The 27,180-nt window shown below is 44.5% G+C and overlaps 1 protein-coding gene across 2 annotated transcripts; it reads right to left on the reverse strand.

The window, feature by feature from the left end:
• Positions 1–22,954: 22,954 nt before the first annotated feature.
• On the reverse strand, positions 22,955–25,534 carry LOC125545109 (F-box protein At2g32560). Of its 2 annotated transcripts, none has more exons than XM_048708978.2 (5): positions 24,705–25,534; positions 24,481–24,560; positions 24,113–24,291; positions 23,940–24,014; positions 22,955–23,613 (listed from the first exon to the last, which is right to left on the reverse strand). In XM_048708978.2, the coding sequence occupies exons 1-5, from the start codon at positions 25,383–25,385 to the stop codon at positions 23,426–23,428; spliced, it is 1,203 nt and encodes a 400-aa protein (XP_048564935.2). In that variant the 5' UTR covers positions 25,386–25,534; the 3' UTR covers positions 22,955–23,425. The 2 variants fall into 2 exon arrangements, with proteins under 2 accessions (XP_048564935.2, XP_048564934.2); XM_048708977.2 differs by having other exon boundaries at positions 24,481–24,563.
• Positions 25,535–27,180: the final 1,646 nt, after the last annotated feature.

Consider the following 27,180-nt stretch of genomic DNA (forward strand, 5'->3'; position numbering starts at 1 on the left):
CCCAGATAAAGTGTTCTCGTGCCCAAACATTTCGGGAAACATCCGGAACCCCTTCCGGTGAATTCCGGAACCCTTCCGGAGATCAAACACTACTATCCACATATCAATCTTTACTTCCGGACCATTCCGGAGGTCCTCATCATATCCGTGATCTCATCCAAAACTCCGAACAACATTCGGTCACCAACATACATAACTCATAGTACTATATCGTCAACGAACGTTAAGCGTGCGGACCCTACGGGTTCGAGAACTATGTAGACATGACCGAGACACCTCTCTGGTCAATAACGAATAGCGGGACCTGGATGCCCATATTGGCTCCTACATATTCTTGAAGATCTTTATCGGTCAGACCGCATAACAACATACGTTGTTCCCTTTGTCATCGGTATGTTACTTGCCCGAGATTCGATCATCGGTATCTCAATACCTAGTTCAATCTCGTTACCGGCAAGTCTCTTTACTCGTTCCGTAATACATCATCCCACAACTAACTCATTAGTTGCAATGCTTGCAAGGCTTATAGTGATGTGCATTACCGAGTGGGCCCAGAGATACCTCTCCGACAATCGGAGTGACAAATCCTAATCTCGAAATACGCCAACCCAACATATACCTTCAGAGACACCTGTAGAGCACCTTTATAATCACCCAGTTACGTTGTGACGTTTGGTGGCACACAAAGTGTTCCTCCGGTAAACGGGAGTTGCATAATCTCATAGTCATAGGAACATGTATAAGTCATGAAGAAAGCAATATCAACAAACTAAACGATCAAGTGCTAAGCTAACAGAATGGGTCAAGTCAATCACATCATTCTCCTAATGATGTGATCTCGTTAATCAAATGACAACTCATGTCTATGGTTAGGAAACATAACCATCTTTGATCAATGAGCTAGTCAAGTAGAGGCATACTAGTGACACTCTGTTTGACTATGTATTCACACATGTATTATGTTTTCGGTTAATACAATTCTAGCATGAATAATAAACATTTATCATGATATAAGGAAATAAATAATAACTTTATTATTGCCTATAGGGCATATTTCCTTCAGTCTCCCACTTGCACTAGAGTCAATAATCTAGTTCACATCGCCATGTGATTTAACACCAATAGTTCACATCACCATGTGATTAACACCCATAGTTCACATCGTCATGTGACCAACACCCAAAGGGTTTACTAGAGTCATAATCTAGTTCACATCGTTATGTGATTAACACCCAAAGAGTACTAAGGTGTGATCATGTTTTGCTTGTGAGAGAAGTTTAGTCTACGGGTCTGCCACATTCAGATCCGTATGTATTTTGCAAATTTCTATGTCAACAATGCTCTGCACAGAGCTACTCTAGCTAATTTCTCCCACTTTCAATATGTATCCAGATTGAGATTTAGAGTCATCTAGATCAATGTCAAAATTTGCATCGACGTAACCCTTTACAACAAACCCTTTTTGTCACCTCCATAATCGAGAAACATATCCTTATTCCACTAAGGATAATTTTGACCGCTATCCAGTGATCTACTCCTAGATCACTATTGTACTCCCTTGCCAAAATCAGTGTAGGGTATACAATAAATCTGGTACACAGCATGGCATATTTTATAGAACCTATGGCCAAGGCATAGGGAATAACTTTCATTCTCTTTCTATCTTCTGCCGTGGTCGGGCTTTGAGTCTTACTCAGTTTCACACCTTGTAACACAGGCAAGAACTCTTTCTTTGACTGTTCCATCTTGAACTACTTCAAAATCTTGTCAAGGTATGTACTCATTGAAAAAACTTTTCAAGCGTCTTGATCTATCTCTATAGATCTTGATGCTCAATATGTAAGTAGCTTCACTGAGGTCTTTCTTTGAAAAACTCCTTTCAAACACTCCTTTATGCTTTGCAGAATAATTCTACATTATCTTCGTCCAACAATATGCCATTCACATATACTTATCAGAAATGTTGTAGTTCTCCCACTCACTTTCTTGTAAATACAGGCTTCACCGCAAGTCTTTATAAAAATATATGCTTTGATCAACTTATCAAAGCGTATATTCCAACTCCGAGATGCTTGCACCAGTCCATAGATGGATCGCTGGAGCTTGCATATTTTGTTAGCACCTTTAGGATTGACAAAACTTTCTTGTTGCATCATATATAACTCTTCTTTAATAAATCCATTAAGGAATGTAGTTTTGTTTATCCATTTGCCAGATTTCATAAAATGTGGCAATTGCTAACATGATTAGGACAGACTTAAGCATAGATACGAGTGAGAAACTCTCATCGTAGTCAACACCTTGAACTTGTCGAAAACCTTTTGCGACAATTCTAGCTTTGTAGATAGTAACAGTACTATCAGCGTCCGTCTTCCTCTTGAAGATCCATTTAATCTCAATGGCTCACCAATCTTTGGGCAAGTCAATCAAAGTCCATACTTTGTTCTTATACATGGATCTCATCTCAAATTTCATGGCCTCAAGCTATTTCGCGGAATCTGGGCTCATCATAGCTTCCTCATAGTTCGTAGGTTCGTCATGGTAAATTAACATGACCTCCAGAACAAGATTACCGTACCACTCTGGTGCGGATCTCACTCTGGTTGACCTACGAGGTTCGGTAGTAACTTGATCTGAAGTTACATGATCATCATCATTAGCTTCCTCACTAATTGGTGTAGGAGTCACAGAAACAGATTTCTGTGACGAACTACTTTCCAATAAGGGAGCAGGTACAGTTACCTCATCAAGTTCTACTTTCCTCCCACTCACTTCTTTCGAGAGAAACTCCTTCTCTAGAAAGGATCCATTCTTAGCAATGAATAACTTGCCTTCGGATCTGTGATAGAAGGTGTACCCAACATTTTCTTTTGGGTATCCTATGAAGACACATTTCTCCGATTTGGGTTCGAGCTTATCAGGTTGAAGTTTTTCACATAAGCATCGCAGCCCCAAACTTTAAGAAATGACAACTTTGGTTGCTTGCCAAACCACAGTTCATAAAGCGTCGTCTCAACGGATTTCGATGGTGCCCTATTTAACGTGAATGCAGCCGTCTCTAAAGCATAACCCGAAAACGATAGCGGTAAATCAGTAAGAGACATCATAGATTGCACTATATCCAATAATAGTACGCTTATGACGTTCGGACACACCATTATGCTGTGGTGTTCCAGGTGGCACGATTTTTTGAAACTATTCCACATTGTTTTAACTGAAGGCCAAACTCGTAACTCAAATATTTTACTTCTGCGATCATATCGTAGAAACTTTTATTTTTGTTACGATGATTCCTCACTTCACTATGAAATTCTTTGAACTTTTCAAATTTTTCAGACTTGTGTTTCATCAAGTAGATATACAAATATCTTCTCAAATCATCTATGAAGGTCACAAAATAATGATACCTGCCGCAAGCCTCAATATTCATCGGACCACATACATCAGTATGTATGATTTCCAACAAATCTGTTGCTCGCTCCATTGTTCCGGAGAACGGAGTCTTAGTCATCTTGCCCATGAGGCATGGTTTGCAAGCATCAACTGATTCATAATCAAGTGATTCCAAAAGCCCATCAGCATGGATTTTCTTCATGCGCTTTACACCAATATGACCTAAACGGCAGTGCCACAAATAAGTTGCACTATCATTATTAACTTTGCATATTTTGGCTTCAATATTATGAAAATGTGTATCACCATGATCGAGATCCAACAAACCTTTTCATTGGGTGTATGACCATAGAAGGTTTTATTCATGTAAACAGAACAACAATTATTATCTAACTTACATGAATAACCGTATTGCAATAAACATGATCCAATCATATTCATGCTCAACGCAAACACTAAATAACATTTATTTTAGGTTTAACACTAATCCCGAAAGTATAGGGAGTGTGTGATGATGATCATATCAATCTTGGAACCATTTCCAATACACATCGTCACTTCACCCTTAACTAGTCTCTGTTCATTCTGCAACTCCCGTTTCGAGTTACTATTCTTAGCAACTGAACCAGTATCAAATACCGAGGGGTTGCTATAAACACTAGTAAAGTACACATCAATAACATGTATATCAAATATAGCATTGTTCACTTTGCCATCCTTCTTATCCGCCAAATACTCGGGCAGTTCCGCTTCTAGTGACCAGTCCCTTTGCAGTAGAAGCACTTAGTCTCAGGCTTAGGTGCAGACTTGGCCTTCTTCACTTGATCAGCAACTTGCTTGCCGTTCTTCTTGAAGTTCCCTTTCTTACCCTTTGCCCTTTTCTTGAAACTAGTGGTCTTGTTAATCATCAACACTTGATGCTCTTTCTTGATTTCTACCTTCATTGATTTCATCATCATGAAAAGCTCGGGAATCGTTTTCGTCATCCCTTGCATACTATAGTTCATCACGAAGTTCTACTAACTTGGTGATGGTGACTAGAGAATTCTGTCAATCACTATTTTATCTGGAAGATTAACTCCCACTTTCAAGTGATTGTAGTACCCAGACAATCCGAACATAGTACCCAGACAATCCGAACACATGCTCACTGCTTGAGCTATTCTCCTCCATCTTTTAGCTATAGAACTTGTTGGAGACTTCATATCTCTCAACTCGGGTATTTTCTTGAAATATTAACTTCAACTCCTGGAACATCTCATATGATCCATGACGTTCAAAACGTCTTTGAAGTCCCGATTCTAAGCTGTTAAGCATGGTGCACTAAACTATAAAGTAGTCATCATATCAAGCTAGCCAAACGCTCATGACGTCTGCATCTGCTACTGCAATAGGTCTGTCACCTATCGGTGCATCAAGGACATAATTCTTCTATGCAGCAATGAGGATAATCCTCAGATCATGGATCCAATCTGCATCATTGCTACTAACATTTTTCAACTTAGTTTTCTCTCGGAGCATATCAAAAATAAAACAGAGGAGCTAAACGCGAGCTATTGATCTACAACATAGATATGCTAATACTACCAGGACTAAGTTCATGATAAATTAAAGTTCAATTAATCATATTACTTAAGAACTCCCACTTAGATAGACATCCCTCTAATCTTCTAAGTGATCACGTGATCCAAATCAACTAAACCATAACCGATCATCACGTGAAATGGAGTAGCTTTCAATGGTGAACATCACTATGTTGATCATATCTACTATATGATTCACGCTCGACCTTTCGGTCTCAGTGTTCCGAGGCCATATTTGCATATGCTAGGCTCGTCAAGTTTAACCTGAGTATTCTGCGTGTGCAAAACTGGCTTGCACCCGTTGTAGAGGGACGTAGAGCTTATCACACCCGATCATCATGTGGTGTCTGGGCATGACGAACTTTGGCAACGGTGCATACTCAGGGAGAACACTTTTATCTTGAAATTTAGTGTGAGATCATCTTATAATGCTACCGTCAATCAAAGCAAGATAATATGCATAAAAGATAAACATCACATGCAATCAATATAAGTGATATGATATGGCCATCATCATCTTGTGCTTGTGATCTCCATCTCCGAAGCACCGTCATGATCACCATCGTCACCGGCGCGACACCTTGATCTCCATCGTAGCATCGTTGTCGTCTCACCAATCTTATGCTTCTACGACTATCGCTACCGCTTAGTGATAAAGTAAAGCATTACAGGGCGATTGCATTGCATACAATAAAGCGACAACCATATGGCTCCTGCCAGTTGCCGATAACTCGGTTACAAAACATGATCATCTCATACAATAAAATTTAGCATCATGCCTTGACCATATCACATCACAACATGCCCTGCAAAAACAAGTTAGACGTCCTCTACTTTGTTGTTGCAAGTTTTACGTGGCTGCTACGGGCTGAGCAAGAACCGTTCTTACCTACGCATCAAAACCACAACGATAGTTCGTCAAGTTAGTGTTGTTTTAACCTTATCAAGGACCGGGTGTAGCCACACTCGGTTCAACTAAAGTTGGAGAAACTGACACCCGCCAGCCACCTGTGTGCAAAGCACGTCGGTAGAACCAGTCTCGCATAAGCGTACGCGTAATGTCGGTCCAGGCCGCTTCATCCAACAATACTGCCGAACCAAAGTGTGACATGCTGGTAAGCAGTATGACTTATATCGCCCACAACTCACTTGTGTTCTACTCGTGCATATTATATCAACACATAAAACCTGGCTCGGATGCCACTGTTGGGGAACGTAGTTATTTCAAAAAAAATCCTACGCACACGCAGTATCATGGTGATGCATAGCAACGAGTGGGAGAGTGTTGTCTACACACCCTCGTAGACCGTTCGCAGAAGCGTTATATCAACGTGGTTGATGTAGTCATACGTCTTCACGATCCGAACGATCCAAGTACCGAAAGCACGGCACCTCCGAGTTCTGCACACGTTCGGCTCGGTGATGTCCTCGCCTTCTCAATCCAGCAAGAGGGGCGAAGTAGTAGATGAGTTCCGGCAGCATGACGGCATGGTGACGGTGTTGGTGAAGAACAATCTCCGCAGGGCCTCGCCTAAGCACTACGAAAACTATGACGGAGGACAAACTAGAGGGGACGGGGTTGCCGGCACACGGTTTGGTGTTTCTTGATGTGTCTTGGGTGCTATCCCTGCCCCTCTATTTATATGTTGAGCCTTGGGGTCGAAGCTTGGAGTAAAAGCCTCCACACAGCCGGTTTCACCCGAAAGGCAAGAGTCCTTCTCGGACTACAGGGCCAGACGTCAGGGTTCCCAGTGTTTGGACCCAGACGCCAGGTACCCTGGCGTCTGGTCCCTGGACTCCGCAAAACTTCCTTTTGCGCTTTCCAAAAACCTCGTGGGCTTTCCCCTTTGGCCCAGATAAAGTGTTCTCGTGCCCAAACATTTCGAGAAACATCCGGAACCCCTTCCGATGAATTCCAGAACCCTTCCGGAGATCAAACACTACTATACACATATCAATCTTTACTTCCGGACCATTCCGGAGTTCCTCGTCATATCCGTGATCTCATCCGGAACTCCGAACAACATTCGGTCACCAACATACATAACTCATAGTACTATATCGTCAACGAACGTTAAGCGTGCGGACCCTACGGGTTCGAGAACTATGTAGACATGACCGAGACACCTCTCTGGTCAATAACCAATAGCGGGACCTGGATGCCCATATTGACTCCTACATATTCTTGAAGATCTTTATCGGTCAGACCGCATAACAACATACATTGTTCCCTTTGTCATCGGTATGTTACTTGCCCGAGATTCGATCGTCGGTATCTCAATACCTAGTTCAATCTCGTTACCGGCAAGTCTCTTTACTCGTTCTGTAATACATCATCCCGCAACTAACTCATTAGTTGCAATGCTTGCAAGGCTTATAGTGATGTGCAGTACTGAGTGGGCCCAGAGATACCTCTCCGACAATTGGAGTGACAAATCCTAATCTCGAAATACGCCAACCCAACATGTACCTTCGGAGACACCTGTAGAGCACCTTTATAATCACCCAGTTACGTTGTGACGTTTGGTGGCACACAAAGTGTTCCTCCGGTAAACGGGAGTTGCATAATCTCATAGTCATAGGAACATGTATAAGTCATGAAGAAAGCTATAGCAACAAACTAAACGATCAAGTGCTAAGCTAACGGAATGGGTCAAGTCAATCACATCATTCTCCTAATGATGTGATCTCGTTAATCAAATGACAACTCATGTCTATGGTTAGGAAACATAACCATCTTTGATCAACAAGCTAGTCAAGTAGAGGCATACTAGTGACACTCTGTTTGTCTATGTATTCACACATGTATTATGTTTTCGGTTAATACAATTCTAGCATGAATAATAAACATTTATCATGATATAAGGAAATAAATAATAACTTTATTATTGCCTCTAGGGCATATTTCCTTCACTATCAGGTCTAAGTTCATGATAAATTTAAGTTCAATTAATCATATTACTTAAGAACTCCCACTTAGATAGACACCCCTCTAATCATCTAAGTGATCACGTGATCCATATAAACTGAACCATGTCCGGTCATCACGTGCGATGGAGTAGTTTTCAATGGTGAACATCACTCTGTTGATTATATCTACTATATAATTCACGCTCGACCTTTCGGTCTCAGTGTTCCAAGGCCATATCTGCATATGCTAGGCTCGTCAAGTTTAACCTGACTATTCTGCATGTGCAAAACTAGCTTGTACCCATTATATGTGAACGTAGAGCTTATCACACCCGATCATCATGTGGTGTCTCAGCACGAAGAACTATCGCAACGGTGTATACTCAGGGAGAACACATGTACCTTGAAATTTTAGTGGGGGATCATCTCATAATGCTACCGTCGTACTAAGCAAAATAAGAAGCATAAAAGATAAACATCACATGTAATCAAAATATGTGACATGATATGGCCATCATCATTTTGTGCCTTTGATCTCCATCTCCAAAGTACCGTCATGATCTCCTTCGCCACCAGCATGACACCATGATCTCCATCATCTTGATCTTTATCAATGTGTCATCACATGGTCGTCTCGCCAACTATTGCTATCGCATAGCGATAAAGTAAAGCAATTACATGGCACTTGCATCTTATGCATTAATGAGACAACCATAAGGCTCCTGCCAGTTGCCGATAACTTCAACAAAACATGATCATCTCATACAACAATTTATATCTCATCACGTCTTGACCATATCACATCACAACATGCCTTGCAAAAACAAGTTAGACGTCCTCTACTTTGTTGTTGCAAGTTTTACGTGGCTGCTACGGGCTGAGCAAGAACCGTTCTTAGCTACGCATCAAAAACCACAATGCGGTATAGTGATTGCTTTTTGATCTTCACAAAGAACCCTGTTCATTGAATCCGATTCAACTAAAGTTGGAGAAACTGACACCTGCCAGCCACCTGTGTATGAAGCAAGTCGGTAGAACCAGTCTCGCGTAAGCGTAATGTCGGTCTGAACCGCTTCATCCAACAATACCGCTGAATCAAGAATCAACTAGTGAAAGCAATATGTATATACCCACGCCCACAACTCCTTTGTGTTCTACTCGTGCATATAACATCTACGCATAGACCTAGCTCGGATGCCACTGTTGGGGAACACAGTAATTTCAAAAAAAATCCTATGCACATGCAAGATCCATCTAGGTGATGCATAGCAACAAGAGGGAAGAGTGTTGTCCACGTACCCTCGTAGAGCGTAAGCGGAAGCGTTATGACAGCGCGATTGATGTAGTCGTACGTCTTCACGATCCGACCGATCCTAGCACCGAAGGTACGGCACCTCCGCGATCTGCACACGTTCAGCTCGGTGACGTCCCATGAACTCTAGATCCAGCTGAGTGTCGGGGGAGAGCTTCGTCAGCACGACGGTGTGATGACGGTGATGACAAAGTTAACGACACAGGGCTTCACCTAAGCACTACAACGATATGACCGAGGTGGAAATCTATGGAGGGGGCACCGCACACGGCTAAAAGATCAACTTGTGTGTCTATGGGGTGCCCCCTCCGCACGTATATAAAGGAGGGACGGAGGAAGAGGCCGACCTAGGAGGAGGCGCGCCAAGGGGGGGCAATCCTACTCCAAGTAGGTTTGCCCTCCCCCCTTCCCTATTCCTACTAGGAGAAGGAGGAAAGAGGAGGAGGGGAGGAGGAAAGAGGGGGCCGGCCCCTCAAACCCTAAACCAATTCGGTTTGGGCCTAGGGGGTGTGCCCCACACCTTGCTTGCTGCCCTCTTTCTCCACTAGGGCCCAATAAGGCCCATAGACTCCCCGGGGGGTTCCGGTAACCTCCCGGTACTTTGAAAAATATCCGATACACTTCGGAACCCTTCCAGTGTCCGAATATAACCGTCCAATATATCATTCTTTTATGTCTCGACCATTTCGAGACTCCTCGTCATGTCTGTTATCACATTCGGGATTCCGAACTACCTTCGGTACATCAAAACACATAAACTCATAATACCGATCGTCACCGAACGTTAAGCGTGCGGACCCTACGGGTTCGAGAACTATGTAGACATGACCGAGACTCATCTCAGGTCAATAACCAATAGCGGAATCTGGATGCTCATATTGGTTCCTACATATTCTACGAAAATCTGTATCGGTCAAACCGCATAACAACATACGCTGTTCCCTTTGTCAACGGTATGTTACTTACCCGAGACTCGATCGTCGGTATCCCAATACCTAGTTCAATCTCGTTATCGGCAAGTCTCTTTACTCGTTCCGTAATGCATCATCCCGTAACTAACTCATTAGTCACATTGCTTGCAAGGCTTATAGTGATGTGCATTACCGAGAGGGCCCAGAGATACCTCTCCGACAATCGGAGTGACAAATCCTAATCTCGATCTATACCAACTCAACAAACACCATCGGAGACACCTGTAGTGCATCTTTATAATCAACCAGTTCTGTTGTGACATTTGATAGCATACTAAGTGTTCCTCTGGTATTCGGGAGTTGCATAATCTCATAGTCATAGGAACATATATGAGTTATGAAGAAAGCAATAGCAACAAACTAAACGATCATAGTGCTAAGCTAACGGATGTGTCTTGTTCATCACATCATTCTCTAATGATGTGACCCCGTTCATCAAATGACAACACATGTCTATGGTCAGGAAACATAACCATCTTTGATTAACGAGCTAGTCAAGTAGAGGCATACTAGGGACACTTTGTTTGTGTATGTATTCACACATGTACTAAGTTTCCGGTTAGTACAATTGTAGCATGAATAATAAACATTTATCATGATGTAAGGAAATATAAATAACAACTTTATTATTGCCTCTAGGGCATATTTCCTTCAAAATCACCTCATACATACTCCCTCCGCCAAAATTACTTGTCGCGTAAAATGGATAAAGTGGATGTATTTAAAACTAAAATACGTCTACATATATCCACTTCTCTGACAAGTATTTCCGGACGGAGGGAGTACATAGCTTTAGTTCTTCACCGAGTATAGTTTGCTTCATATGTTTCATACATGCGCTTCTACACCGTGTCCAGCTTGCTTCATTTAGATGCTTCCTAATGTTTTGTAGGCGTTGTGTTTGAATTCAATTCAAACAACTCATTTTTTTATTTCTGCAGCGTTGACAGCAGCGGAAGAACACGCCTTGCCGACAGTGAGCATAACATGATGATCAATACTAGGCATGGTCCGCAATGTGAGATGAGTTCGGAAGCAAACTAGCATGGCACACTCGGTGGCTACAGGTCAAGATCATTGGCGCTACAATGGCGTCGATGCTCTCCGGTAGGGGTGGACTAACGAGCAGCTCGGCTCATTAAGCTCATACTCGTTAAGATCACGCTCGTTAAGGCTCGGCTCGTTAAGCTCGTTAAGATTAACGAGCAGAAAACCCTGCTCAGCTCGGCTCGTTTGAAGCTCGTTAATCTCGTGAGCGCTCGTTAACAGATTATAATGTGTTAGATATACATGTCGAATGCGTAGGTATGGTTTTCAAGATGAAAAATGGTGTCTGCAAAAAGAAATGAAGTAGTTTGTTGCCTCATATGTCGATTAGATAAATAGATTGTCTGAGGTGCTACAAAAAGTTTGTCACGTAAGATACAAATATGTATTGTGTTGTTACAAATGAGTTTAACGAGCTACTCGTGAAACTCGTTAGCTCGCTGTTAAGATTAACGAGCTAAAAACAATGATTGACTTTGTTCATTAAGAAGCGAGCTACGAGCTTAACGAGCCAAACTATCGAGCGCTCATTAAGCTCGCGAGCTACGAGCTTTTGGTCCAGCCCTACTCTCCGGTGTTGACACCCGAAGATGTGTGGGAGAAATGAAGATCGTCAAGCTCCGACAGAGTTGAGTGGAGCATTGCGGGAAACTATAGATTAGGAAGCATGATTTGTGTTTGAAAGCATTACTTCCATGTGATTACTTTCATTATTTGTGAAGCAAAAAAAATCCTTATATAACAAGATTGTACCAATTGCAATTTTATTACTATTTGGTTGGAAGCAATTTTATAGTCGATGAAAGCATGAGATTGATGCTTCTAAAACAAGCAGGAATATGTTAAGTATACTTTTCATCCCTCAACTCTTCGCTGAGTTTAGTTTTCGTCCCTCAACTCTAAAACCAGACAGAGTGCACCTCAAACTCTCGAAACCGGTCATTTTTCGTCCCTGCGACTGAGTCAACCCGGTTTTGACCACGTGTGAACAGTACATCCAATGAACAGTAAATTCAAAAAATATCAAAAAAATCTGAAATTATATGACATCGAAGATACTCAGGTACGCCACGTGCGTGCAAATTTTTGTCATGTTTGGAAGTTCGAGGAGCTCGCAGCAAAAAAAGCAAAAGTAAATCTACTCTGAAGTGAACAGTAAATTCAAAAAAAATAGAAAACAAGTCGAAAAAATTTGAATTTTTTTGGCATTGAAGATGCTTAGGTGGGCAAGGTGCATGGAAAGTTTCGTGGTAAAATAAGATCCGAGGGTTTGGAAACCACCCGAAGCGGCACGCACACGTACCCTATTTTGTTTTTATTGGAACAACCTTCTCGGATGTTGTTTGACCACGAAAATATGTATGCACCTTGCACACCCGAGCATCTTCGATACCAAAAAATTTCAGAATTTTTTGATTTTTTTGCTATTTTTTTGAATTTACCGTTCACTTCAGAGTAGATTTACTTTTGTTTTTTTGCTGCCAGCTCCTCGAACTTCCAAACATGAAAAAATTTGCACGCATGTGGTGTTGGGGAACATAGTAATTTCAAAGAAATTCCTACGCACACGCAAGATCATGGTGATGCATAGCAACGAGAGGGGAGAGTGTGATCTACGTACCCTTGTAGACCGACAGCGGAAGCGTTAGCACAACGCGGTTGATGTAGTCGTACGTCTTCACGGCCCGACCGATCAAGCACCGAAACTACGGCACCTCCGAGTTCTAGCACACGTTCAGCTCGATGACGATCCCCGGACTCCGATCCAGCAAAGTGTCGGGGAAGAGTTCCGTCAGCACGACGGTGTGGTGACGATCTTGATGTACTACCGTCGCAGGGCTTCGTCTAAGCACCGGTACAATATTATCGAGGATTATGGTGGAAGGGGGCACCGCACACGGCTAAGAATATGATCACGTGGATCAACTTGTGTGTCTAGGGGTGCCCCCTGCCCCCGTATATAAAGGAGCAGGGGAAGATGCGGCCGGCCAAGAGGAGGGCGCGCCAGGAGGAGTCCTACTCCCACCGGGAGTAGGATTCCCCCCTTTCCTAGTTGGAATAGGATTCGGGAGGGGGAAAGAGGAGAGAGAGAAGGAAGGGGGGGCGCCGCCCCCCTCTCCTTGTCCTATTCGGACTAGGGGGGGAGGGGCGCGCGGCCCAGCCCTGGCCACCTCTCCTCTCTTCCACTAAAGCCCACTAAGGCCCATATACCTCCCGGGGGGTTCCGGTAACCTCCCGGTACTCCGGTAAAATCCCGATTTCACCCGGAACACTTCCGATATCCAAATATAGGCTTCCAATATATCAATCTTTATGTCTCGACCATTTCAAGACTCCTCGTCATGTCCGTGATCACATCCGGGACTCCGAACAAACTTCGGTACATCAAAATGCATAAACTCATAATATAACTGTCATCAAAACCTTAAGCGTGCGGACCCTACGGGTTCGAGAACAATGTAGACATGACCGAGACACGTCTCCGGTCAATAACCAATAGCGGAACCTGGATGCTCATATTGGCTCCCACATATTCTACGAAGATCTTTATCGATCAGACCGCATTAACAACATACGTTGTTCCCTTTGTCATCGGTATGTTACTTGCCCGAGATTCGATCGTTGGTATCTCAATACCTAGTTCAATCTCGTTACCGGCAAGTCTCTTTACTCGTTTCGTAATACATCATCTTGCCACTAACTCATTAGTTGTAATGCTTGCAAGGCTTATGTGATGTGCATTACCGAGAGGGCCCGGAGATACCTCTCCGACAATCGGAGTGACAAATCCTAATCTCGAAATACGCCAACCCAACATTTACCTTTGGAGACACCTGTAGAGCTCCTTTATAATCACCCAATTACGTTGTGACGTTTGGTAGCACACAAAGTGTTCCTCCGGTAAACGGGAGTTGCATAATCTCATAGTCATAGGAACATGTATAAGTCATGAAGAAAGCAATAGCAACATACTAAACGATCGAGTGCTAAGCTAACGGAATGGGTCAAGTCAATCACATCATTCTCCTAATGATGTGATCCCGTTAATCAAATAACAACTCTTTGTCTATGGTTAGGAAACATAACCATCTTTGATTAACGAGCTAGTCAAGTAGAGGCATACTAGTGACACTCTGTTTGTCTATGTATTCACACATGTATTATGTTTCCGGTTAATACAATTCTAGCATGAATAATAAACATTTATCATGAAATAAAGAAATAAATAATAACTTTATTATTGCCTCTAGGACATATTTCCTTCAGTCTCCCACTTGCACTAGAGTCAATAATCTAGTTCACATTGTCATATGATTTAGCACCAATAGTTCACATCATTATGTGACTAACACTCAAAGGGTTTACTAGAGTCAATAATCTAGTTCACATCGCTATGTGATTAACACCCAAAGAGTACTAAGGTGTGATCATGTTTTGCCTGTGAGAGAAGTTTAGTCAACGGGTCTGCTATATTCAGATCCGTATGTATTTTGCAAATTTCTATGTCAACAATGCTCTGCACGGAGCTACTATAGCTAATTGCTCCCACTTTCAATATGTATCCAGATTGAGACTTAGAGTCATCTAGATCAGTGTCAAAATTTGCATCGACGTAACCCTTTACGACGAACCTTTTTGTCATGTCCATAATCGAGAAATATATCCTTATTCCACTAAGGATAATTTTGACCGTTGTCCCGTGATCTACTCCTAGATCACTATTGTACCCCCTTGCCAAAATCAGTGTAGGGTATACAATAGATCTGGTACACAGCATGGCATACTTTATAGAACCTACGGCTGAGGCATAGGGAATGATTTTCATTCTCTTTCTATCTTCTGCCGTGGTCGGGCTTTGAGTCTTACTCAGTTTCACACCTTGTAACACAGCCAAGAACTCTTTTCTTTGACTGTTCCATTTTGAACTACTTCAAAATCTTGTCAAGGTATGTACTCATTGAAAAAACTTATCAAGCATCTTGATCTATCTCTATAGATCTTGATGCTCAATATGTAAGCAGCTTCACCGAGGCCTTTCTTTGAAAAAATCCTTTCAAACACTCCTTTATGCTTTGCAGAATAATTCTACATTATTTCCGATCAACAATATGTCATACACATATACTTATCAGAAATGCTGTAGTGCTCCCACTCACTTTCTTGTAAATATAGGCTTCACCGCAAGTCTGTATAAAACTATATGCTTTGATCATCTCATCAAAGCGCATATTCTAACTCCGAGATGCTTGCACCAGTCCATAGATGGATCGCTGGAGCTTGCACATTTTGTTAGCACCTTTAGGATTGACAAAACCTTCTGGTTGCATCATATACAACACTTCTTTAAATCCATTAAGGAATGTAGTTTTGTTTATCCATTTTCCAGATTTCATAAAAATGCGGCAATTGCTAACATGATTTGGATAGACTTAAGCATCGCTACGAGTGAGAAAATTTCATCGTAGTCAACACCTTAAACTTTGTCAAAAACCTTTTTCGACAAGTCTAGCTTTGTAGATAGTAACACTACTATCAGCGTCCGTCTTCCTCTTGGAGATCCATTTATTTTCTATGGCTTGCCGATCATCGGGCAAATCCATCAAAGTCCATACTTTGTTCTCATACATGGATCATATCTCAGATTGCATGGCCTCAAACCATTTCGCGGAATCTGGGCTCATCATCGCTTCCTCATAGTTCGCAAGTTCGTCATGGTCTAGTAACATGACTTCCATAACAGGATTACTGTACCACTCTGGTGCGGATCTCACTCTGGTTTACCTACGAGATTCGGTAGTAACTTGATCTGAAGTTACATGATCATCATCATTAGCTTCCTCACTAATTGGTGTAGTAGTCACAAGAACAGATTTCTATGATGAACTACTTTCCAATGAGGGAGAAGGTACAATTACCTTATCAAGTTTTCTACTTTCCTCCTACTCACTTCTTTTGAGAGAAACTCCTTCTCTAGAAAGTTCTGAATTTAGCAACAAAAGTCTTGCCTTCGGATCTGTGATAGAAGGTGTATCCAATAGTTTCCTTTGGATATCCTATGAAGACGCACTTCTCCGATTTAGGTTTGAGCTTATCAAGTTGAAACTTTTTCACATAAGCATTGCAACCTCAAACTTTAAGAAACGACAGCTTAGGTTTCTTGCTAAACCATAGTTCATACGGTGTTATCTCAAACGGATTTAGATGGTGCCCTATTTAACGTGAATGTAGCTGTCTCTAATGCATAACCTCAAAACAATAGCGGCAAATCTGTAAGAGACATCATAGATCGCACCATATCAAATAAAGTACAATTACGATGTTCGAACACACCATTACACTGTGGTGTTCCAGGTGGCGTGAGTAGTGAAACTATTTCACATTGTTTTAACTGAAGACCAAACTCGTAATTCAAATACTCTTATCCATGATCAGATCGTAGAAACTTTATTTTCTTGTTACGATGATTTTCCACTTCACTCTGAAATTCTTTGAACTTTTCAAATGTTTCAGACTTATGTTTCATCAAGTAGATATACTCACATCTGCTCAAATTATCTGTGAAGAACAGAAAATAATGATACCTGTCGCGAGCCTCAATATTCATCGGACCACATACATCAGTATGTATGATTTCCAACAAATCTGTTGCTCGCTCCATTGTTCCGAAGAACGGAGTCTTAGTCATCTTGCCCATGAGGCATGGTTCGCAAGCATCAACTGATTCATAATCAAGTGATTCCAAAAGCCCATCAGCATGGAGTTTCTTCATGCGCTTTACACAAATAGGACCTAAACGACAGTGCCACAAATAAGTTTGCACTATCATTATTAACTTTGCATCTTTTGGTTTCAATATTATGTTTATGTGTATCACTACGATCGAGATCCAACGAACTATTTTCATTGGGTGTGTAACCATATAAGGTTTTATGCATGTAAACAGAACAACAATTTATTCTCTTACTTAAATGAATAACCGTATTACAATAAACATGATCAAATCATATTAATGCTCAACGCTTATTTAGGTTCAACACCAAATAACACTTATTTAGGTTCAACACTAATCCCGAAAGTATAGGGAGTGTGCGATGATGATCATATCAATTTTGGAACCACTTCCAACACACATCGTTACTTCACCCTTAACTAGTCTCTATTTATTCTGCAACTCCCGTTTCGAGTTACTAATCTTAGCAACTGAACTAGTATCAAATACTGAGGGGTTGCTATAAACACTAGTAAAGTACACATCAATAACATGTATATCAAATATACTTATGTTCACTTTGCCATCCTTTTTATCCGCCAATCACTTGGGGTAGTTCTGCTTCCAGTGACCAGTCCCTTTGCAGTAGAAGCACTTAGTCTCAGGCTTAGGATCAGACTTGGGCTTCTTCACTTGAGCAGCAACTTGCTTGCCGTTCTTCTTGAAGTTCCCCTTCTTCCCTTTGCCCTTTTGTTGAAACTAGTAGTCTTGTCAACCATCAACACTTGATGTTTTTCTTGATTTCTACCTTCGTTGATTTCAGCATCACGAAGAGCTTGGGAGTTGTTTCTGTTATCCCTTGCATATTATAGTTCATCACGAAGTTCTACTAACTTGGTGATGGTGACTAGAGAATTCTGTCAATCACTATCTTATCTGGAAGATTAACTCCCACTTGATTCAAGCGATTGTAGTACCTAGACAATCTGAGCATATGCTCACTAGTTGAGCGATTGTCCTCCATCTTTTAGCTATAGAACTTGTTGGAGACTTCATATCTCTCAACTCGGGTATTTGCTTGAAATATTAACTTCAACTCCTGGAACATCTCATATGGTCCATGACGTTCAAAACATCTTTGAAGTCCCGATTCTAAGTCGTTATGCATGGTGCACTAAACTATCAAGCAGTCATCATATTTAGCTAACCAAACGTTCATAACGTCTGCATCTGCTCCTTGCAATAGGTCTGTCACCTAGCGGTGCATCAAGGACATAATTCTTCTGTGCAGCAATGAGGATAAACCTCAGATCACGGATCCAATCCGCATCATTGCTACTAACATCTTTCAACACAATTTTCTCTAGGAACATATCAAAATAAACACAGGGAAGCAACAACGCGAGCTATTGATCTACAACATAATTTGCAAAATACTACCAAGACTAAGTTCATGATAAATTTAAGTTCAATTTAATAATATTACTTAAGAACTCCCACTTAGATAGACATCCCTCTAATCCTCTAAGTGATCACGTGATCCAAATCAACTAAACCATGTCCGATCATCACGTGAGATGGAGTAGTTTCATTGGTGAACATCACTATGTTGATCATATCTACTATATGATTCACGCTCGACCTTTCGGTCTCCGTGTTCCGAGGCCATATCTGTATATGCTTGGCTCGTCAAGTATAACCTGAGTATTCCGCGTGTGCAACTGATTTGCACCCGTTGTATTTGAACGTAGAGCCTATCACACCCGATCATCATGTGGTGTCTCAGCACGAAGAACTTTCGCAATGGTGCATACTCAGGGAGAACACTTCTTGATAATTAGTGAGAGATCATCTTAAAATGCTACCGTCAAACAAAGCAAGATAAGATGCATAAAAGATAAACATCACATGCAATCAATATAAGTGATATGATATGGCCATAATCATCTTGTGCTTGTGATCTCCATCTTCGAAGCACCGTCGTGATCACCATCGTCACCGGCGCGACACCTTGATCTCCATCGTAGCATCGTTGTCGTCTCGCCAATCTTATGCTTCCACGACTATCGCTACCGCTTAGTGATAAAGTAAAGCATTACAGCGCAATTGCATTGCATACAATAAAGCGACAACCATATGGCTCCTGCTAGTTGCCGATAACTCGGTTACAAAACATGATCATCTCATACAATAAAATTTAGCATCATGTCTTGACCATATCACATCACAACATGCCCTGCAAAAACAAGTTAGACGTCCTCTACTTTGTTGTTGCAAGTTTTACGTGGCTGCTACGGGCTTAAGAAAGAACCAATCTTACCTACGCATCAAAACCACAATGATAGTTTGTCAAGTTGGTGCTGTTTTAACCTTCGCAAGGACCGGGCGTAGCCACACTCGGTTCAACTAAAGTTGGAGAAACTGTCACCCGCTAGCCACCTTTGTGCAAAGCACGTCGGGAGAATCGGTCTCGCGTAAGCGTACGCGTAATGTCGGTCCGGGCCGCTTCATCCAACAATACTGCCGAACCAAAGTGTGACATGCTGGTAAGCAGTATGACTTATATCGCCCACAACTCACTTGTGTTCTACTCGTGCATATAACATCAACACATAAAACCTAGGCTCGGATGCCACTGTTGGGGAACGTAGTAATTTTAAAAAATTTCCTACGCACACGCAAGATCATGGTGATGCATAGCAACGAGAGGGGAGAGTGTGATCTACGTAGCCTTGTAGACCGACAGCGGAAGCGTTAGCACAACGCGGTTGATGTAGTCATATGTCTTCACGGCCCGACCGATCATGCACCGAAACTACGGCACCTCCGAGTTCTAGCACACGTTCAGCTCGATGACGATCCCCGGACTCCGATCCAGCAAAGTGTCGGGGAAGAGTTCCGTCAGCACGATGGCGTGGTGACGATCTTGATGTACTACCGTCGCAGGGCTTCGCCTTAGCACCGCTACAATATTATCGAGGATTATGGTGGAAGGGGGAACCGCACACGGCTAAGAATATGATCACGTGGATCAACTTGTGTGTCTAGGGGTGCCCCCTGCCCCCGTATATAAAGGAGCAGGGGAAGGTGCGGCCGGCCAGGAGGAGGGCGCGCCAGGAGGAGTCCTACTCCCACCGGGAGTAGGATTCCCCCCCTTTCCTAGTTGGAATAGGATTCAGGAGGGGGAAAGAGGAGAGAGAGAAGGAAGGGGGGGCGCCGCCCCCCTCTCCTTGTCCTATTCGGACTAGGGGGGAGGGGCGCGTGGCCCAGCCCTGGCCACCTCTCCTCTCTTCCACTAAAGCCCACTAAGGCCCATATACCTCCCGGGGGGTTCCGGTAACCTCCCGGTACTCCGGTAAAATCCCGATTTCACCCGGAACACTTCTGATATCCAAATATAGGCTTCCAATATATCAATCTTTATGTCTCAACCATTTCGAGACTCCTTGTCATGTCCGTGATCACATCCGGGACTCCGAACAAACTTCGGTACATCAAAATGCATAAACTCATAATATAACTGTCATCAAAATCTTAAGCGTGCGGACCCTACGGGTTCGAGAACAATGTAGACATGACCGAGACACGTCTCCGGTCAATAACCAATAGCGGAACCTGGATGCTCATATTGGCTCCCACATATTCTACGAAGATCTTTATCGGTCAGACCGCATTAACAACATACGTTGTTCCCTTTGTCATCGGTATGTTACTTGCCCGAGATTCGATCGTCGGTATCTCAATACCTAGTTCAATCTTGTTACCGGCAAGTCTCTTTACTCGTTTCGTAATACATCATCTTGCAACTAACTCATTAGTTGTAATGCTTGCAAGGCTTATGTGATGTGCATTACCGAGAGGGCCCAGAGATACCTCTCCGACAATCGGAGTGACAAATCCTAATCTCGAAATACGCCAACCCAACATTTACCTTTGGAGACACCTGTAGAGCTCCTTTATAATCACCCAGTTACGTTGTGACGTTTGGTAGCACACAAAGTGTTCCTCCGGTAAACGGGAGTTGCATAATCTCATAGTCATAGGAACATGTATAAGTCATGAAGAAAGCAATAGCAACATACTAAACGATCGAGTGCTAAGCTAACGGAATGGGTCAAGTCAATCACATCATTCTCCTAATGATGTGATCCCGTTAATCAAATAACAACTCTTTGTCTATGGTTAGGAAACATAACCATCTTTGATTAACGAGCTAGTCAAGTAGAGGCATACTAGTGACACTCTGTTTGTCTATGTATTCACACATGTATTATGTTTCCGGTTAATACAATTCTAGCATGAATAATAAACATTTATCATGAAATAAGGATATAAATAATAACTTTATTATTGCCTCTAGGATATATTTCCTTCACGTGGCGCACCTGAGTATCTCCGATGTCATAAAATTTCAGATTTTTTTGCTATTTTTTTGAATTTATCATCGGATGTACTGTTCACACATGGTCAAAACTGGGTTGACTCAGTCGCAGGGACAAAAAATGATCGGTTTCGAGAGTTCGGGATGCACTCTGTCCAGTTTTAGAATTGAGGGACAGAAACTAAACTCAACGAAGAGTTAAGTGATGTGTCATCATTCATGTTGTGCTTCCACGTGATCTCTTTGTGAAGCAATATTTTCTTTTATGCGAATAAGATCGTTTCACATGCATTTTTATTATTATTTCGTCGAAAGCAATTTTATAGTTGACAGAAGCACCAGAATGATGCTTCTGAGACAAGCGGAAATATGTTTTTCAAACAATGTGGCGTCAACAAGTTGTGCTTCCACGTGATTCCTTTGCGAAGCATTTTTTTCTTTATACTAAAAGATTGTGTCACATGCTATTTCAGTACTATCTGGTTGGAAGCAATTTTGTAGTTGATGGAAGCACTCGATTGATATATAGTTTTGAAACAAGTGGGGAAATGTTTTTTTTCTATTTGAAGGAGCTAAATCACTGTTTGATATATTTTACTAGGATATAGGTTCGGAAGCAAATATTAGAAACGAAGCTGGAAGCAAATATTCAGTGTCTTGCTTCATGCTTCCTTGACCGGGGAAGGATCAATTAACGAACTCATCGCGTAATTAGTGGAGGACAGAGAGGTTAGCGGTCGAGAGGGGATCCGGCTTGCCTGCTCCCTCACCATGCTCCCATCCGTGCTCCCACTTCATCCTACGGCTGTCTTTTTTTCTTTTTTTTTTCTAATCTAATCATCCCCCCTGATTTTAAGAAATGGGGTCAGACCTTATTTTGTTTTAATCAAATCATGCCACGTATGCGGGAGCATAGATGGGTGCACGCGGGGGGAGCAGGCAAGTTTCGTCCAGTCGAGAGGACATGCTACAGGGTCAGTTACCAGAGGCACGTAATTAGCGGAGGAAAGAGACAGATCAGGCGGTGAGCCGGATCCATAGTTTGATCCTTCATGATAGACTAGTGCAACATACAAAATGTACGTGCATTAACTGTATACTTCACTACCACATCACCATTCATCAACCAGCTGATACCGTTTATTTGATTATTTACTGTTTTGACGGGACATATTCTCAAAACGTACATGTGTATAGTACCTGACTATTGTAGAAGCTAAGACTTATAGAAGCGGATATCCAATTCGGCTCTAGGGAGCATTTGCTTATGCGCGCCTGAAAATGATTTTGCATATGTAAAAAAAATATAAAAAAATTCAGTCAGGTAAATGGTTACTGTTCATCACAGTGCCTGCTCGATGGGCCAAAACGCCATAGGATCAACTAAGTTACAAACTTGTACACCGCATTTCTGCTGACTATACTTAAGCAAGCCTATGTCACAGAGATAGTCCACGGAGACTTGCCGCAGACTATCTCTTGGATAGAGGCTTGCACTTGTACTCGTTGGCTTGGCCAGATATTGGGCACTTGATTGTCAAATCCGCACGATCCCCTTGTCTCAAAATAAGTGTCTTAATTTTAGTATAATTTTAAATTAAATCTAGAATAAAGTTGAGGACATTTATTTTGAAACGGAGGGAGTAATAGTGAGGGCAAAGTTGCTTTCCGTGTCCGAAGCAGCCGCGTAACTGGATATACTACTAACTGGCTACAATGACTCGGAAAAATACAACTGGACATCGGTCTATACCAGAAATCTACTCCCTCCATAAAGAAATGTAAGAGCGTTTAGATCACTAAAATAGTGTTCTAAATGCTCTTATATTTGTTTCCAGAGGGAATACTAGTCTAGGATCCAGCAGCAGCACGGTGCAAACTGAAGACTTGGTAGAGCTGTACATCATCATTCACATACAAGCCTATCGTTGCCTCTCACTGCTGCTGGGACTCTGGAATCCGGCGTACCCATCTGAATTTTCCAGTAGTACCAAAAACATTCAGAAGCGCGGCAGCAGCAGCAGCACCACCAGGTGGGTGCATTCTTCAGAGGAACGCCGCAGCTCGGCGACCACCGGCAAGCAGCTGTACAACGGAGCGGCAGATATATGTCCATGTTCAGCTGAGCACGTCCACCGGCCAGAATCTCCGCCACGTTGAGATCTCGTCTTTGGTCTGGAGCTTCCTGATGCCGCCGTAGAAGCCGTCCGTCTCGTCCCCTTTCTCCCGGTGGTCTTTCCTGCTCACCGTCGTCTGCCTCCACCTCGACCCGGCCGCGTAGTGCTTGAACTCCAGCATGATCGTATCTGACAGAGCGCACACACGGACCCAAGAAAATTCAGATAAGCACAGACACACAACACAATGACAGAAGAATAAGTGGCACATGCTGTGGATATGGATAAGAACGCACGAGAATAGATGCCAGACAGATGAACAGACTCTGGACTGTGGATACTGGATAGGACGAACGGCACAAGATCACGGGGGAGAGAGAGGGCAATGATCAGACTGTAGCCACGACGTGTTTCACGCAAGTTGATCCGACTATGGGATAAGATGCCCTCGACGTGTTCCCGAATATATTTCACATGTTTCACATAGAATTCGAGGAAACGAAGCAGGTCGTTACCATCTTCATGGCAGCGGCAGAGATGCTCGTTGGCGTTGCACGGCTCCAGGTGATCCACGACGCCGTACCACCAGCCTGCGATCCATCACAAGAAATCATCCGTCACCGAATGCCAGGCCGCAGCCGATTCTGCAAGGGCGTCGTGACCGGGAAGAACAAGAATCCATACATACCGTAGGGGAAGTCCTTGTTCTTCCGCCACTGGATCTCGAAGTGGTCGCCGGGGCGGAGGTCCTCCAGGCAGGCCGAGGCGTGGAGGTCCTGCGCCGGCGTGCTCAGCGGCGCCGCGCGGACCCTGCACCACGGCACGCCCTCCTCCTCCTTGGCCGGCTTCCGGCCGTGGGGCGGGTACCTGCCAGAATTCACAACCCATCAGCGCCACATTCAAAGCAACACCAAAAATATCCCATGCTCCGATCGCCTTCACGCATTAAATCATACACACATATCTCGACCGGTCACTGATCGATCAGAGCAGCTTATGAACCAGTCAATTCCATCCATCTCGGCCCGGCCGGTGAAGTGGAGTGGTGAGTGGTACCTGGCGGTGAAGGTGTCGGTTCGCCGGTCGTAGCGGAGGTGAGCGTCGTAGCACGAGAGCAAGAACCCGACGTGCCCGTCCTGCTAAACACAACAGAACCTCCCGCCATTAAACAAAGCGAGCTTTTTGCAAGAAAGAAACAACGGCAAAGCGATCTGTGCTTAATCTAATGGCGGATCAAATTTTCAATTTAGAGCTGGGTAATAATAACTGTTGTTAACTACCTCGCGGTTGTACACCTGGGCGGGGAACCAGAAGTCGCCGCACTCGAGCGCGCGGTACCACGCGGCCACCGTGTCCGCCGGCGGCGCGGGTGCGGAGCGGGCGGCGGCGGCGGCGTCTTCCTTGAGCCAGCGCCGCCCGATCCAGGAGAAGGGCCACGCGCACGCCAGCGAGTCCGCCAGGCCGCGCTGCCTGGCCGGGCGCGGGAGGGCGGCGGCGGCCGCTCTGGCGGCCAGCTCCGCCTGCCACTCCCTGCGCGCGGCGGCGCCGAGCACGCGGCCCCACTTGCGCCGGACGTGGCGCGCCCACAGGCCGTCCATGGAGCAGCGGTCCCTGAGCCCCGCGCAGACGCACGCCATCGCGGCGAGCGACGCCGGGGACAGCTCCTCCAGCACGCGCTCCAGCGCCAGCTCCGGCAGGTCGAGCACCGGGAGCGCGTCCGCGTCGCCCTCCGCCAATGCGGGCGGCGGCGTCTTGGGCTTGGACGGCGGCATTCTGGCGGCCTGCTGCTCCTTCCTGCCCGCGCCCGCGGCGGCGGAGGCGGAGTGCCGGAGCAGCTCCCGCCCCAGCAGCAGCGCGACGAGGCCGAGCTCCCGCACCAGCTTCCAGGGCTTGCAGGAGGCGGGCGCGACGAGGAGCAGCGTGAAGGCCGGGAGCGTGGATATAAGGAGGAGCGGAAGCATCTCCCTCGAGAAGAAAAGATGGGAGCAGCCGCAGCTGGTGCTGGTGCTGGTGCCGATGCGGTGGTGGTGGTGGTGGCGCAGAGACAGCGGCAGCACACCCAGACCCAACCAGACGCGGGGACGGAGGTGCGGCCCCCACGCGGCCCGGGAAAGCGGGGACAGTGCCGACGAGGTGGCGCCGGCAACTTTGCAGCCGAATGATTCCTGCCTCCTCCCCCTCCCCGGCTTCTTTCTTGCCCCACCGGAAAGCTATCCACAGTGGCAGCACTGCACGCTCGCCTTCGCTGTCGCCGCTAGTTGTACTACACTACGACGAAGAGGACGACGATGAGCATGGTGCCATGGTGGTGATCACCGTCAGCTCGGCAGTACCGCCCACGCTCACACGAGCTGCTGCTGCGGCGTGTTTCTTGTGCGTGCTTTCGTAAATTTGCTTTGCAAAGGAGGATTTGGTTGGTGGGGCGTAGATTCGGCGCCGGTGGAGGGGGGGTGAAACGGGTTGGGTTAAGGTGGCCACTCTCCACAACGGTGGCGATCTTCTCCTCCTTTTGTAGCAGTGCACGTTCGACGCCGCCGGAAGAAGGGGGGTCGATGGTGGTTGGTAAACGGTGAGTGAAGACAACTACTTATTGCTAACCTCCAACACCACCCCGCCAAACCGCCAAAATTTATCGTAGCATTTCCGTGGCAAGCGACCAAACGCTCGTGCTCCTGCAATATTTCTGATCTTGCTTCCGTGGGTTCAGCATTTTTTTTGCCTCAAAGACAACCGTGCGTTGTTCGTTTCGGCAAGGCAGGGAGGCCGATTAGTGGTTGCTAGTGGTTAAGCCGAGCAACCAAACAAGAGATTTGGCTCGAGCCGTGCCTTGCGTCCAACGGAGGGCGTGGAGAAAACAAGACGAGGCCGCATCACGATGGCCCCAAAATTCTCCCTTGGTTGCTCAGACCTCGAGCGCGAGCACAACCACCATCACTGGCCACAACAACAAAATGGCTGCTGCACGCTAGCGTTGCGGTCAAAAGTTTTCGGCTTGATTAGCCACTTGTTTGGTGCGTGCTGTGCGTGCTAAAAAGGATTAGGACACGCAGGCAGCGATGTTGGAGTATTTTACTGATATTTCCCATTCGGGCGCCATGGGCGGCGAGATTTGGTGTCGGATCGTGGTTTGCTGATCGGGATTGCCTTTTGTGGAAAGGATAGAGGAGGATAACCTTGTTAATCGTGCATTAGCTCAACGTAGATAATTGGCCAATGTACTCTGCAGATTCTGCCGTTGCTTTGATGGATCCCAATTTTGTTATCTTCATTGTTTCTTGCAAAAGCTATTTTCATCTATGCAACACGGCTGGGTGGCATGTTTTAAGTTGCATTTCATTTCATTGTTCCTCTGAATGTCTTCTGGTCATGCGCGGCTGATTAATACTAGACTACATAAGGGCAGCTTCAACACACGATCCCGAACGGGCACCCGTTTTGTCTAGATTTTATCCTTTTGGGTATGGCAACGGGACGGCCTACCGCTGTTTTCCTGCATGTGTCGGCCGTGCGTCCAACGCTCGGCCGCATCTCGTTCGTCTGCATGCAAATGTAAAAAGTGGACGTAGATCATGTCAGCGGCCATCGGCCACCGTTCATGCCAGCAGCCGGCAAACATATGCCAGCCAACAGAACGATCAAGCCCCAAGTTTCACGCCGCCAACAAAATCAGCGGCTGGCACACTAGCCAGCCTTTAAAATGAACAAGTTTTCTCGCCGGCACACTAGCCAGCCTTCAAAATGAACAAGTTCTTCGCG

The sequence above is a fragment of the Triticum urartu genome, chromosome 3A (genome assembly GCF_056163025.1).
Source record: "Triticum urartu cultivar PI428250 chromosome 3A, HENAU_Tu73, whole genome shotgun sequence".
NCBI lineage: Eukaryota > Viridiplantae > Streptophyta > Magnoliopsida > Poales > Poaceae > Triticum > Triticum urartu.

What these genes read in the sequence shown, in the direction of transcription:
- LOC125545109 (XM_048708977.2), bottom strand. Translation starts at nt 25,385, where the DNA reads ATGCTTCCGCTCCTCCTTATATCCACGCTCCCGGCCTTCACGCTGCTC. An exon ending in CCCAGGTGTACAACCGCGAG is followed by an intron (nt 24,564 to 24,704) that starts GTAGTTAACAAC and finishes TGTTGTGTTTAG; the next exon opens with CAGGACGGGCACGTCGGGTT. An exon ending in ACCGACACCTTCACCGCCAG is followed by an intron (nt 24,292 to 24,480) that starts GTACCACTCACC and finishes GAATTCTGGCAG; the next exon opens with GTACCCGCCCCACGGCCGGA.